Source organism: Eretmochelys imbricata, chromosome 18 (genome assembly GCF_965152235.1).
Source record: "Eretmochelys imbricata isolate rEreImb1 chromosome 18, rEreImb1.hap1, whole genome shotgun sequence".
NCBI lineage: Eukaryota > Metazoa > Chordata > Testudines > Cheloniidae > Eretmochelys > Eretmochelys imbricata.
Genome location: NC_135589.1, coordinates 1,989,250 through 2,003,724, shown reverse-complemented (window position 1 = coordinate 2,003,724; position 14,475 = coordinate 1,989,250). Strand labels below are relative to the sequence as shown.

Below are 14,475 nucleotides of genomic sequence, written 5' to 3'. Positions count from 1 at the left end.
CGTCCACCTCATCCCCCTGGTCCGGTGGTCTATAGCAGACTCCCACCATGACATCACCCTTGTTGCTCATGCTTCTAAACTTAATCCAGGTTTCAGAGTAACAGCCGTGTTAGTCTGTATTCGCAAAAAGAAAAGGAGTACTTGTGGCACCTTAGAGACTAACCAATTTATTTGAGCATGAGCTTTATCCAAACTTAATCCAGAGACTCTCAGGTTTTTCTGCAGTTTCATACTGGAGCTCTGAGCAGTCATACTGCTCTCTTACATACAATGCAACTCCCCCCCTTTTCTGCCCTGCCTGTCCTTCCTGAACAGTTTATAACCATCCATGACAGTACTCCAGTCGTGAGTTATCCCACCAAGTCTCTGTTATTCCAATCACATCATAATTCCTTGACTGTGCCAGGACTTCCAGTTCTCCCTGCTTGTTTCCCAGGTTTCTTGCATTTGTGTATAGGCACTTAAGATAACTCGCTGATTGTCCCTCTTTCTCAGTATGAGGCAGGAGCGCCCCCCTCTCGTGCTCTCCTGCTCCTGCTTCCTCTCACTTCCCCACTTACCTTAGGGCTTTGGTCTCCTTCCCCCGTGAACCTAGTTTAAAGCCCTCCTCACTAGGTTAGCCAGCCTGCTTGCGAAGGTGCTCTTCCCTCTCTTCGTTAGGTGGAGCCCGTCTCTGCCTAGCACTCCTCCTTCTTGGAACACCATCCCATGGTCATCGTTGGGGCCATCTCCCTTCATTGCAGCTTCACAAGGAGTAAATGCAGAGACGACACCAGCATTTGTGTCACTGCTCTGCCTGGACCTGCTCTGAGCAGGGTTAGGGACCTGGTGGGACAACGTTGTGCTCTGCCTATGGCAGCTCCGTTGCTAGCAGTGAAGGTACGGCAGGGCAGGGAAGCATCCCTCGAAGGGCCATGCAGACAAAGCCTGTGCCAATATAACTGTCCCGACCTCTCCTCATGGGAGGCTAAAGTGCTGTGGACAAGAAAGTCTTGGCAGAGAAGAGGGGATTAAAATGAAGGGACAAGGAAAGAACTGCCAGGAAAACGGAATCCAACTTACAATGAAGAGTTTCGAAGGCCAGAAGGGACCATTGTGATCATCTAGTCAGACCTCCTGTACTGCACCGGAGAGAGACCTGCCCACAAATAATTCCCAGAGCAGATCTTCTAGAAACACATCCAAGCTTGAGTTAAAAATGGACAGTGATGCAGAATCTACCCTGACCCTTGGTGAACTGTTCCAGTGGTTGATTACCCTCACTGTTAAAATGCTACACTTTATTTCCGGCCTGAATAAGAGTTATTGCATTATCTAAAATAAGGGGATGTTCCAGGGCTAGGGGAAGCAGGGTGACCTAGAAACCCATGGGGGGTTGATATATTTGTGTGTGGCTGGTCACAGCATAGCCCGTTCTTACCAAGTGCGGTGAAAAGGCTTGAACCCGTCACCATCCCTGTAACCAACAGAAGCAGTAAAACTTGACTGGCCAGGCTCTGGGGTGGGTTGTCCAGGTCAGGAGGCTTTGCTGGAGAGAGAGTGAGCAAAGCTAAGGCACTTTAATGGGGTGTCAATGGACCAGAGGTCCAATACCTGGTGGACTTGCACATCAGGCAGCCTAATAGTGTATAACTTGATCTGTAGCCTTTGAGAACAGGGCGCTCCTGGTGAAACACCCAATGCAGAATGCCTTCACTGTGGTTGAGAACACAGAGTCTGGAGCCAGCCACACATGAGTCAGAATCAAGGTTGATCCCCAGCCCCACAAAGCAAGGTCTTGTGGACTCCTCACTGGGAGGCAGAGCACTCTCCAGTGGAATAGTATTTGCTGAATACAGCCTGGCACTGCCAGGAACCCATGGATTATCAGCGAATCTATTTGCTATTCAGAAATATTGGACAAAAAGCAGCAACCAGCAAAAGGCCAGAATGTCCTGTGTAGATGCTAGAGCTTTGGAACCATTCATTTGTGTTACGGTGGCAGCTGAGTTCAGGGTCCCATTCTGCTGGGTGCTGCATAAACATATGGAAAGAGACAATCCCTGCCCTGAAAAGCTGAGTCTAAATGTAGAAGACAAAGGGCAGGCAGAGAAATAGACCAGGGAAGTGACTGGCCCCGGGTCATCCAGTAGGCCAGCGGCAGGGCTGGAGATGAAAACCCAAGTCTTCTGAGGCTATGGCTATACTAGAGAGCTTCAAGTGGCACAGCTGTACTGATGTAGCTGCACTGCTGTAAGCTCTCTGGTGTAGCCACGCTCAGCTGATGATATCACAGTGCTTGAACTCAGTTACATCAGACAGAAACTGGTGTTTGCAGAATAGTCACAATTTCCACACACACCCCACCCCCAATCTTTATGCATCTCTCATGTCTGCACTCAGTGATGCAACAGGGTCAAGCCATTCAACTATCTTAGCTAGGCAAAATAACAGAGCCCCTGACGCAGGACACCTGGGTTCCCTCTTGGGGTAGGCCACTTGACACCGGCTGCCAACTAGACATGGAGCCATTGATCACTACCCGTTGAGCCCGACAATCTAGCCAACTTTCTACCCACCTTATAGTGCATTCATCCAGCCCATACTTCTTTAACTTGCTGACAAGAATACTGTGGGAGACCGTGTCAAAAGCTTTGCTAAAATCAAGAAACAATACATCCACTGCTTTCCCTTCATCCACAGAACCAGTAATCTCATCATAGAAGGCAATTAGATTAGTCAGGCATGACCTTCCCTTGGTGAATCCATGCTGACTGTTCCTGATCACTTTCCTCTTATGTAAGTGCTTCAGGATTGATTCTTTGAGGACCTGCTCCATGATTTTTCCGGGGACTGAGGTGAGGCTGACTGGCCTGTAGTTCCCAGGATCCTCCTTCTTCCCTTTTTTAAAGATTGGCACTACATTAGCCTTTTTCCAGTCATCCGGGACTTCCCCCGTTCGCCACTAGTTTTCAAAGATAATGGCCAATGGCTCTGCAATCACAGCTGCCAACTCCTTTAGCACTCTCGGATGCAACTCGTCTGGCCCCATGGACTTGTGCACATCCAGCTTTTCTAAATAGTCCCTAACCACCTCTTTCTCCAAAGAGGGCTGGCCATCTCTTCCCCATGTTGTGATGCCCAGCGCAGCAGTCTGGGAGCTGACCTTGTTCGTGAAGACAGAGGCAAAAAAAGCATTGAGTACATTAGCTTTTTCCACATCCTCTATCACTAGGTTGCCTCTCTCATTCAGTAAGGGGTCCACACTTTCCTTGGCTTTCTTCTTGTTGCCAACATACCTGAAGAAACCCTTCTTGTTACTCTTGACATCTCTCGCTAGCTGCAGCTCCAGGTGCGATTTGGCCCTCCTGATTTCATTCCTACATGCCCGAGCAATATTTTTATACTCTTCCCTGGTCATATGTCCAACCTTCCACTTCTTGTGGGCTTCTTTTTTATGTTTAAGATCTGCTAGGATTTCACCGTTAAGCCAAGCTGGTCGCCTGCCATATTTACTATACTTTCGACACATCAGGATGGTTTGTCCCTGTAACCTCAACAGGGATTCCTTGAAATACAGCCAGCTCTCCTGGACTCCTTTCCCCTTCATGTTAGTCCCCCAGGGGATCCTACCCATCTGTTCCCTGAGGGAGACGAAGTCTGCTTTCCTGAAGTCCAGGGTCCGTATCCTGCTGCTTACCTTTCTTCCCTGTATCAGGATCCTGAACTCAACCAACTCATGGTCACTGCCTCCCAGATTCCCGTCCACTTTTGCTTCCCCTACTAATTCTTCCCAGTTTGTGAGCAGCAGGTCAAGAAGAGCTCTGCCCCTAGTTGGTTCCTCCAGCACTTGCACCAGGAAATTGTCCCCTCCACTTTCCAAAAACTTCCTGGATTGTCTGTGCACCGCTGTATTGCTCTCCCAGCAGATATCAGGAAAATTAAAGTCCCCCATGAGAACCAGGGCGTGTGATCTAGTAGCTTCTACGAGCTGCTGGAAGAAAGCCTCGTCCACCTCATCCCCCTGGTCCGGTGGTCTATAGCAGACTCCCATCACGACATCACCCTTGTTGCTCACACTTCTAAACTTAATCCAGAGACACTCAGATGTTAGATGGGGCAGCCAAAGGGGCACTGACCCTCGCTCTGCAAAACCGAGCTCAGCCGGGGCCCAGTGGGTGGAGGGAGCCAGGGCTGGCCCCCTTGGCCCGCCTGGGTCCGGGTGGTCACTGCTGGCCAAGCGGAGCGACTGGCGTGGTGACCTGGGGTGCAGGGCCCCAGCGCGGCCCAAAATGCCCCTTCTGGTGGTTTGGCCTCCCCCCCTTGCAAGTCTTCCGGTGCCCTGACCTGTGCCCCAGCGGGCCCCCACCACCCAACAGGCCCCCCAGCCCAGCGGCCCCGCGCAGAGCCTGGCCGGGCCCAGCTGCCACGGGACCCTCCCCCGCCAGGGGGCGCTGCGCTAGGCGGTACCCCACGAGATGCCGGGCGCTGTTGGCACCCTGCCCAGCTCGCGGCCTCACTACATGCGCATGCGCGGGGCCTGCTCTCTCCGTTTGCCACGCTCGATCCCCCGGTGCTGTCCCTGCGCATTAGCCAGTTTTCACGCAACGTTTACGCATGCGTATTCTCGCGCCTGCGCACTCGCTCATATTTCAGCGCGCGCTTCCCTAGTCCGCTTACCCTACCCGCCGAGGTCGGGTAGGAGCAATCGAGCGCCGAGTCCTCGATGGGACCAGCCCCTCCCCCGCCATTTTACACTGGCGAGAAGCGGCGCGGCAGGCGCGTACCCGCCCGGCCACCCGGAACGCGGGAGGCGGGGGCTGGGCCCCGGGGAGGAGGGTGGCAGCGCTGCGGTGGGGGCTTGGGCGAGGCCGGGGCGCCAGGGCTGCAGGGCGCGGGGCGGCGCGGGCCTGACGCTGCGGTCTCGCTTGCAGGCCCGGTCCCTGCCCGGGCCGAGCGCGGCGGCCGGTGAGGAGCCATGGAGCCCGGCGGCGGGCGGAAGGAGAAGCCCAAACCCAAGGAGCCCGGCAGCCGCCTGGAGAAGGCCAAGCAGAAATCCGCGCAGCAGGAGCTGAAGCAGAGGCAGAGAGCAGAGGTGAGGGCGGGGGGGGCCCTGGCTGGGGGCGGGGGGGGAGAGGGGGGCCCTGGCTGGGCGCGGGGGGGCGGGGGGGGGGGAGAGACACGGGCCCGGGGGAACTTTTTCTCTTACGCTGTAGGCAAATGGACTCGCGTTTATTCCCTTGGAGGGAAAATGGGCTGTGGGACTCGTAACCCTGGTCTACACCAAAAAGTTCCATCCACCTAGCCGCATTGCTCAGGGCTGTGGGAAACTTTCCTCTCCAGTTTGATGTCGTTAGGTCGCCCTAACCCCCACTGTAGACTCAATGGGGAAACTCTTCAGGAGACCTAGCCGCTGCCTCTCAGGGAGGTGCTTTTACCACGGTGACAGAAAAGCCACGTTTGTTGTGGTGGGAAGTGGCTACGCCATGGTGCTACAATGGCAGAGCTGAAGCACCACGGGTGTGCCGCTGTAGTGTAGACGTACCCCTCGGGAGCACTGCTTACTCTTTCTCCCATCTTAGTACTTGTTCTTTCCTGATCTTTTGGTCTCAAAATGTTTCCGTGATCAATGGCATTGTGACGGGGTGGAGCGGCCCCACACTGGTACCGCAGGGGTTAATCCTTCCTTCCTAGCGGAGGAAGCCACGCCTCTGAGGCTCTGCTGGGTATGCTCCAGCTGGAGAACAGGTATAAAAGCCTGAAAAGCTGATCAATCTGGGTGGACCGCTGGAGGGGAAGAAGGCACGCTGCCAGCTCCTGAGGAGGGACAGCCTGCACCCCAGGATCCGGAAGCCAGCCAAGCTGGGACATGCCCAGATGGAGCCCATCGCAGCAGGGGACAGACCTGAGGACCCCTCCACATGATGGTTAGGGTAGGAAGTGACCAGGGGATCTTGAGAGGAAAACAGCATTAGAGCTGCACAGAGGCTCGGGGTGTTTCAGGCGGATCCCCACTGAGCCGGTGGCAAGGGGGACTTGCCACTGCCAGGGCCCTGGGTTGAGACCCGGTGGAGAGGGCAGGCCCAGGTCCCCCTACACCTTCTCCCTCCCCCCCCCAACACCTGCCCCCACTCAGGGTCGGGTGGGAGGGGTGGCCCAGCACTGGACTCCGGCTGCTAGGTTGCGCTACCCCGCCAGTGAGGGGTGATTGTCTGAACTCTGGCTACTAGGCCGCTCTACCCTGCCTGAGGGGGGTGACTATATGGACGTTTGCCTTTGGACCACACAGCCCTGACACTTGAGGCGAGCCACATGGACTCCGGCTGCTAGGCTGCACTACCCTGCCTGCAAGGGGGGGTGGGTTATATGGACTCTGGCCACTGTGCCGCACCGCTCTGACACTGGGAGCGATTTATATGGACTCCAGCCATTAGGGCACACTACCCTGACTAAAGGGTAATTGCATGGAGGCCTCATCAGGCCGCCACAGAGAGACGAGCATGCAAACTTGGGAGTGGCAAGGTTCCAACACCCCAGCTCCCCCATCCCCAAAGGGGTGGTAAGGTGCCAGGCCCGCCACAACAGTTGGAGAATGTGGGCATTGATCAGGGCCTGAAAGAAGGACCAAGACACCCAAGATGGAGTCAGAGAAGCTTCTGAAATGGCTGCTGGACAACCAACAACAGCAGATGGCACAACAGCAGCAGCAAGCACAGTTGCTCTGGCAGCTAGCACAGAGGTGGGCAAACTACGGCCCACATCCAGCCCGCAGCACCATCCGGCCTGGCTCCTGAGCTCCCAGCCGGGGAGGCTAGCCCCCAGCCCCTCTGTCATAGAATCATAGAATATCAGGGTTGGAAGGGACCCCTGAAGGTCATCTAGTCCAACCTCCTGCTCGAAGCAGGACCAATTCCCAGTTAAATCATCCCAGCCAGGGCTTTGTCAAGCCTGACCTTAAAAACCTCTAAGGAAGGAGATTCTACCACCTCCCTAGGTAACGCATTCCAGTGTTTCACCACCCTCCTAGTGAAAAAGTTTTTCCTAATATCCAACCTAAACCTCCCCCACTGCAACTTGAGACCATTACTCCTTGTTCTGTCATCTGCTACCATTGAGAACAGTCTAGAGCCATCCTCTTTGGAACCCCCTTTCAGGTAGTTGAAAGCAGCTATCAAATCCCCCCTCATTCTTCTCTTCTGCAGGCTAAACATTCCCAGTTCCCTCAGCCTCTCCTCATAAGTCATGTGTTCTAGACCCCTAATCATTTTTGTTGCCCTTCGCTGGACTCTCTCCAATTTATCCACCCCCCTTCCCTGCAGCCGCACTGCTGCGCAGGCAGCGCTCTGGCCCACCGCTCTTGTGGGCAGCGCGGCGACGTGGCTGTGTCCGGCATGGTAAGGGGGTGGGGAGTGGCGGGGTTGGATATGGGGTGGACAGGGGGTGGAGGTTCTGAGGTGGGGGGCAGTCAGGGGATGGGGAGCAGGGGGAGTTGGATAGGGGGTGGGCTTCCAGGGGGCAGTTTGGGGTGGGGGTTGTGGCAGATGAGTGGGTCCCTGGGGCGCAGTTAGGGGTCAAGGAGCGGGGGGGGGTGGATGGGTTGGGAGTTCTGAGTGGGGTGGGAGGGGGTGGATGGGGGCTGGGGCCAGGCTGTTTGGGGAGACACCGCCTTCCCTACCCAGCCCTCCATACCGTTGGGCAACCCTGATGTGGCCCTTGGGCCAAAAAGCTTGCCCACCCCTGAGCAAGCAGCAGAACAGCAACTGCAGGTGGCTCAGCAGTAAGAGCAGCAGCTGATTCGGGAGCTGGCTGCCCAACAAGCAAACCAGGAGCGACTATTCCAGCAGATGGCAACTTTGCTAAGACATGCACCAAGTCCTCCCCCAGGCGGGGCAGGGGATGGCCTTGGAGGACCACCAGTGCACCTAACAAAGATAGGGCCCAGGGACCACCCCGAGGCCTTTCTCATGACTTTTGAGCGGGTTGCAACTGCTGTCCAATGGCCCACCGCACATTGGGACTCTATCTTAGCCCCTTACTTAACTGGCCTGGCTCAATCCGCATATTGCAACCTCGATCCACAGGAGGCGCTGGAGTACTCTAAGGTCAAGGCAGCCATCTTGGCCCAAAACGGGGGTCAACCCCAAGACTTACCACCAGCGAATCCACATCCAATCTCTATTGGAGGTTGCTAGAACCAGAACACCGGACGAGTGTTCAAGTATCCGAGACTGTGGCCCTAGAGTAGTTCTTCCAGACCATACCTACCAGGGGGAATGAGTGGGTGCAGCAGCACCGCCCAAGGAGCCTTGCTGAAGCGACCTCTCAATGGAGGATTACATGGCAGCAGAGGGAGGGGAGAAGACAGTCTCCAAATTGGGGAACTCGGGTGAACGGAACCCAACCCTGGCACAGGGGCCGTGCAAGGTAGAGGGGAGGAGCCCCTGTTTATATGCCCCTGTCATCGGGGACCCCACCAACCCTTAGTGCAAGGGACCCAACGGTGCAAACCTCACGCGGGGCCAAGATGACTCGTTGGGAAGGAAGAGCACCCCCCAAAACACCCCATCCGGAGAAGGAAAGCGAGACCGGTGTTACGAGTGTGGACAGATAGGGCATTTCCGGAGCGAGTGCCCATAAATGGGTTGTAACTACGGGCAGGTTTGGGCCACCTGTCAACACACCCAGAAGTGGGAGCCGGCTAAGATTGTTGTACCGGTGAAAGTGGATGGGATATCTACTGTGGCCTTGGTGGACTTGGGATGTAGCCAGACAGTCATCTGGGCTGGGCTGGTAGAACTCACCAGAGGCCCCAAACACCTGCAGTGTATTCATGGGGACATGAAACCCTACCCCACTGTCTGGGTGCAGCTTGATGCCGCTCAGCAAGGCGGGCGATGCCTAGTTGGGGGTGGCCCCGAAGTTCACTTATCCAGTGATTTGGGGATGCAATTGGCTGGGCTTTGCTGAGCTCCTGCAGGAGTGGGGTACTCAGCCTGCGAGGAAAAGGGGTGTGTGGGCCGGGAGGCATGGATTACTAGGCCAACCAGCGCTGGACAACCCCCCTGGAGGGGCCCTCAGAGAATCCAGAGATAACCAAAGGAGGCTGAGCCCCTGCTGAGGCACCAAAAAGGGAGGGCCAGGGATAGCTGGATGTAGATGCTGACTTCCTAGAAGAGGAACACCTCTTCCGACACCAACAGCAAGGCCCCCGTTTTGAGATCCATAACAACTTACTCTATTGGGTGGTCCAGGAGCCCAAAATGAAATAAGACCTGCACCAACTGTTGGTCCTGTGGCAGTTCCAGGGGAACTCTACTCCACTTGGCTCACTCAATACCTTGGGCCAGACATCTAGGGAGGGAGAAAACCCTGTAACGGGCGGCCCAGAGGTTCCTCTGGCCAGGCATCCATCAAGAGGTGTGGGATTACTGTGCCTCTTGCCCTGAGTGCCAGAAGGCCAGCCCGAAAGGGGTACCAAAAGCCCCCCTTGTGCTCTTGCGGGTGATTGGGATGCCCTTTGAGCAGATTGGTATGGACTTGGTGGGGCCCTTGGAAAAGAGCAACTCAGGCCACAAGTACATCCTCGTTGTGGTTGACTATGCAACGCGGTACCCAGAGGTGGTACTTTTATGAACCGCCACAGCCCCGGTCATCACCAACAAGCTCCTCCAGATCTTTGCCCGTGTTGGTCTGCCCCAGGAGATTCTGGCGGACCAAGGGACTAACGTAACTTCTAGGTTGGTGGTGGAGATATGCCGTCTGTTAAATATCCACGCTCACGAGACCTCCGTCTACCACCCTCAGACAGGTGGGTTGGTAGAGAGATTGAACGGCATCCTGAAAGCCATGTTGCGAAAGTTTGTGGAAGATGAGGGACTGGGATAAGTTTTCCCCAGTTTCTTCACCGTGCGAGAGGTGCCACAGGGTTCTACCCCTTCAAACTCCTCTACAGGAGGAAACCCTGGGGAATCTTAGATCTCCTGAGAGAAACATGGGAAGAACAGGAGACCTGGGTCAGAGGATCCATTCAATATATCCTCCACCTACGGGAGTGGCTCTGAGAGTTGGGAGCTTTGGCATGAGAGAACCTGGTGCAGGCCCAATGTAGTCAAGAGGCTCAGTATAATAGGGGGGCGAAGATGAGGAGTTTTGAGCCTGGGGACCGCATCCTCTTGTTGTTACCTGCCTCTGAATCTAATCAAAGTGGCAAGGCCTCTTCCAGGTGGGCCCGTCAACTACGAAGTTCGGGTGTCGGGGCAAAGGAAAGACACTCTCTGGTCTACCATGTGAACCTCCTCAAGTCCTGGAGAGACTGGGAAGGCCTGATGATCACCCCGTACCCTCCAGAACCTGAATTGGGGCGATTGGCCGGCAAACCAGCAGAGCCAGGGGTAGCAGCCAAAGGCCAGGAGCTTGGTCCAGTACAGCAGGAACAGGTACGACAGTTGATATCCACCTTCCCCACTGTCTTGTCAGCCCAGCCAGGGAAGACCACCTTGAGCAGCTATCATATCGCCACCATCCCCGGCCACAAAGTGAGGGAGAACCACCGCCCGCCCTCAAAAAGATGTGGGAGACTGTGCGGAAAGAGCTCGAGGTGATCCCTGCAGAGCTGGTGGCAAGGGGTACTTGCCACTGCCATGGCCCTGGGTCGGGACCCAGTGGAGTGGGCAGGCCTGGGTCCTCTTACACTTACACACAGTCCCCTTCACCCCCCAACCAGGGGGCGGGGGGCCTCAGCACAGGAACCATGTGGACTCCGGCTGCCAGGCCGTGCTACCCTGCCTGAGATGGGTGATTATTATATGGATGTTGGGCCACACTGCCCTGGTGCTGGGGAGATTTCCATGACTGGCCATTGGGCCACACTGCCTTGATGCTTGAGGCGAGCCACTTGGACTCCGGCCGCTAGGCCGCACTATCCCATCTGTGAGGGGGATTATATGGACTCTAGTCATTGGGCTGCACTGCTTCAATGCTGGGAGCAAGTTATATGGACCCTGGCCAGTGGGCCACCCTGCCCTGTTGTTTGGGGCAAGTTACAAGGACTCGGGCCGGTAGGCCGAACTACTCCACCTGCGAGGCGTGGTCAAAGGGACTCTGGCCGCTGGCCGCACCGCTCTGACGCTGGGAGTGATTTATGTGGACTCCGGCCGTTAGGGCACACTACCCTGACCAAGGGGTGTTTGCATGGAGGGAGGCCATTAGGCCACATCGGGCCACCCACAGAGAGGCGAGCACGTGAACTTAGGAGTGGCAAGGCTCCGACACCGCATCTCTGCCCTGCCCCAAAGGGGCGGTAAGGTGCCAGGCCCGCCAGAGGCAGCAACTAAACATTCTCATTTAAAATGCCTGTCATCCACTCCCTCCATAGCCCTCTCTGGGTGTAAAGTGACTGCTTGTTGCAGAGGGCACATAGCCCTAGGGTGACGCAGCAGGGAGTGGGGAGTATTGACCTGGTAATGTTGCAGGGGAGTTTCACTGGGACTGTCTACATTGGGGGTAGGAGACTTTCCTTGAGGGAAGATATCAGCATGTAACATGAGAGCCCAGGACGGGGGTTGGGGCCAGGTGACACCTTCTGCCCAGGAAACTGGACAAAGGCTGGAGGAGGAACCAGGGGAGGGCGGTGAGAGATGGCTGGAGAGGGTTTCAGTTTGGAGCTGGCTGGAGAAACGGAGGGAGCCCCAGGGGACTGGGGTCTAAGCTCCCTGCCCCCCAGAAGGACTTGACTGAGGGGTCCTGGTTGTACCTACAAGCTCTGTTTGGGACTATTTGTGGTCCAATAAGCCTTCCGTTTTACTGGCTGACTGAGAGTCATGATGAATCGCAGGAAGTGGGGGTGCAGAACCCTGACTCCCCCACACTCTGACACCTAGTCAACTTCCCTTCCTTCTCTCATGTGCAAAGTGCTGCTTTGGCAGCAGACATCGGATTAGGAGCTTTGGCGAGGGCGGTGGGTCATTGGATGCAGTAGCTTTAACATCAAGTGATCTGGGAGAACCCCAGTGGCAGCTTGATGATGAGATGTGCTCCCTTGAAAATCAACACAGGAGGGCAGCAGAGGGGAAGTTAGTCAGCCTGAAAGTGCCTTCAGCATTCATCTGCAGAGAACCCACTCATCCTTGGAGCCCTAGCCCACTTACAGCGGAGGGTAAACATGTCAGGGGCCACAGCAGCTCTGGGATCCGCTCCTCTTTCCTGTGTGCTCCACTGATGCTGCCACCTTCAGGAATGAGTTAAATGTGGCTTTGGGGGCAAGCCCTGCCCCAAATCACCCAGACCATGGGGGCTCACTTTACATTTCAACATGTATTGCTTTCTCCTCTGCCATACAGAGACCCACAAACAGGACAGTTCCTGACTGAACAGGCAGGACTGGCTGTGTACCCCGACAAACTGACTAGACTGCAGTACTGATAAGTGTGCAGGAAGCAGACTGAAAAAACAGCAAATCATTTTTCCTCCTCTCAGCTGTGGGAATCTTTGGGGATTACTTGTAGTAGCAGGTAAAACTATTTGAGACAAGTGTGACTTTTAGAGTGATACGGTCTCTTTATAGTTAGAAGTTGAGGTGCCTGTTGGCATGGATACAGTTTCTTTAACACTTTAGAGAGACAATTCCCAACAGCAGAATAGGACCCCCGTCTCCCAGCATGAAAACTACAGCCCCCTTTGGCAAGTGTGTGTTGTTCTTACACCTCCCTTTTCTCTGCACAGATCTACGCCCTGAACAGAGTGATGACAGAGCTTGAACAGCAGCAGTTCGATGCCTTCTGCAAGCAGATGCAGCCCTCTGGAGAATGAGACCCTCTGTCTGCCATCCCAGGATTGCCAGGGCCATTTTAAAGCAGGAAACAACATGGATGAGTGGTGGTCAGGGCTCAGTGTCCCCAGGCATCTTTCTGCTGACCATGGGGAATAATTAATAAAAGGATCATGCAGAACTGCACACTTGCAGATATAGAGGGGATAGGATCACTTGTACGGCATGAACCTTGTTCCACCTGCCCTTCATTGTAACTGCCTCTGACCCATTGTCTGGAGTTTTCCCACAGCAGTGCAGAATTCTCTGGTTCATCCTTGTTAAGATGGCATATTTTTCATTTTTTTTTTTTAAACACTGTCCTCCTTAAAGGTATTTATTGCTTTGGTTTGACAAATAAACATTTTTTTTAAATAGAAATTGTGGTTGCACTTACCTAGTCCTGATGCATAAGGGAAGCGTCTTTTAAAAGCAGCACGTGTCATGGCTGGAGCTGTTGGCCAGGAGAATGAGACTACCACCCATTTCTTTTAAATGCTACTGGATACAAGACAGACCAGTAACTGGGTGGGGGCTAAGAACCTGCATGCCACAGGCACACACTGCTTAGAGCAGGTTGGGAGCAGAGAATGGACCTGCAGAAGGCATGCCATAAGCACACAGCTCTGAGCTTGGGAGAGGGTTGGGGAAGAGAATACCCACTGACAGGATCTGACACCTCTCAGCTATTGTTTCAGTCCGTATTCATCTCCATGGGGGGCGGGGGGGGGAATGTGTGCTCACTCACCTAAGAATTTCCCATTGCGATCAATGGGCCATGTGACACCTTTGTGAGCCTCGTATGCTGCAGATAGACGTGTAGAGTCTCTACCCTAGTGGAATCTACCCCTTGCTGTCCTCCAGCTCGCAGATGCACTCCTCACAGCCCTATGGCTACCACATTCCCCCTCTCTCGTATCGCGGGTAGCTTGAGCAGGGATGTAGAGAATCGGTAGATGAGCGGCAGCAAGCTGTGACCGGGGAGCTCCCTGATTGCCTCTTCCCTTGTGTGTTGAGAAAGTGGTGATGGTGAAAGGGGAGTTGTGGCTGCCTGGCAGTATCTCGTTTTCTTCCTGAGTGTTTCTGAAAACGTTCACTTTGGCTGAAAAAAATTCAAGTAAATTTTTTGCAGCCAAAGTACAAGTGTGTTTTAAAACATGCATCTGCTTGAATCTCTGGCTGAATTGCCCTCACCTTCCCAGCTCAACTTCAGTCACCTTTATTAGACGACTCCTCTCTTCGGCACTTGCTTGAATGGTCACTTAGTACAAGTGTCGCTGTTTGTAAGACCAGGATTTGTGAAAGAAGAGTGTTCCTGTGTCTCTGACTGATGCAGGATGGATAAAAATGAATGATTAAAGATATTGTAAAAAATCAGATTTAAATAAAAAATCCAATTTTTGATTTAAATTAAATACAGGTTTATTTTTTAAAAATAAATTTACTTACATTTGAAACTTGAAAATCTATATCAAGACCTGAACATATAGTACCTTAAAATCAATTAAATACAAACAATAAAAAGCAGTATGTTTTCTGTCAAATTTTAAAGGAAGTCAAACCACTGAACTGGGGGAAGTCTCTGGCTAAGTCCCTGGAACCAGAGTTTGTTGAAGAGCTAAATCAGCTTTTGACAGCAGTCACCCCTGCTGCAGGTGCAGAGAGAATATTTTCTTCATTTTTGTGAATTT

At 54.0% G+C, this 14,475-nt stretch overlaps 1 protein-coding gene across 1 annotated transcript; it reads left to right on the top strand.

Annotated features, from left to right (window-relative positions):
• Positions 1–4,821: 4,821 nt before the first annotated feature.
• SVBP (small vasohibin binding protein) lies at positions 4,822–13,165 on the top strand. Its single transcript, XM_077837363.1, has 2 exons — positions 4,822–5,074; positions 12,700–13,165. Exons 1-2 carry the CDS (start codon positions 4,958–4,960, stop codon positions 12,784–12,786), a joined length of 204 nt encoding a protein of 67 aa, XP_077693489.1. The 5' UTR covers positions 4,822–4,957; the 3' UTR covers positions 12,787–13,165.
• The last annotated feature ends 1,310 nt before the right edge of the window (positions 13,166–14,475 follow it).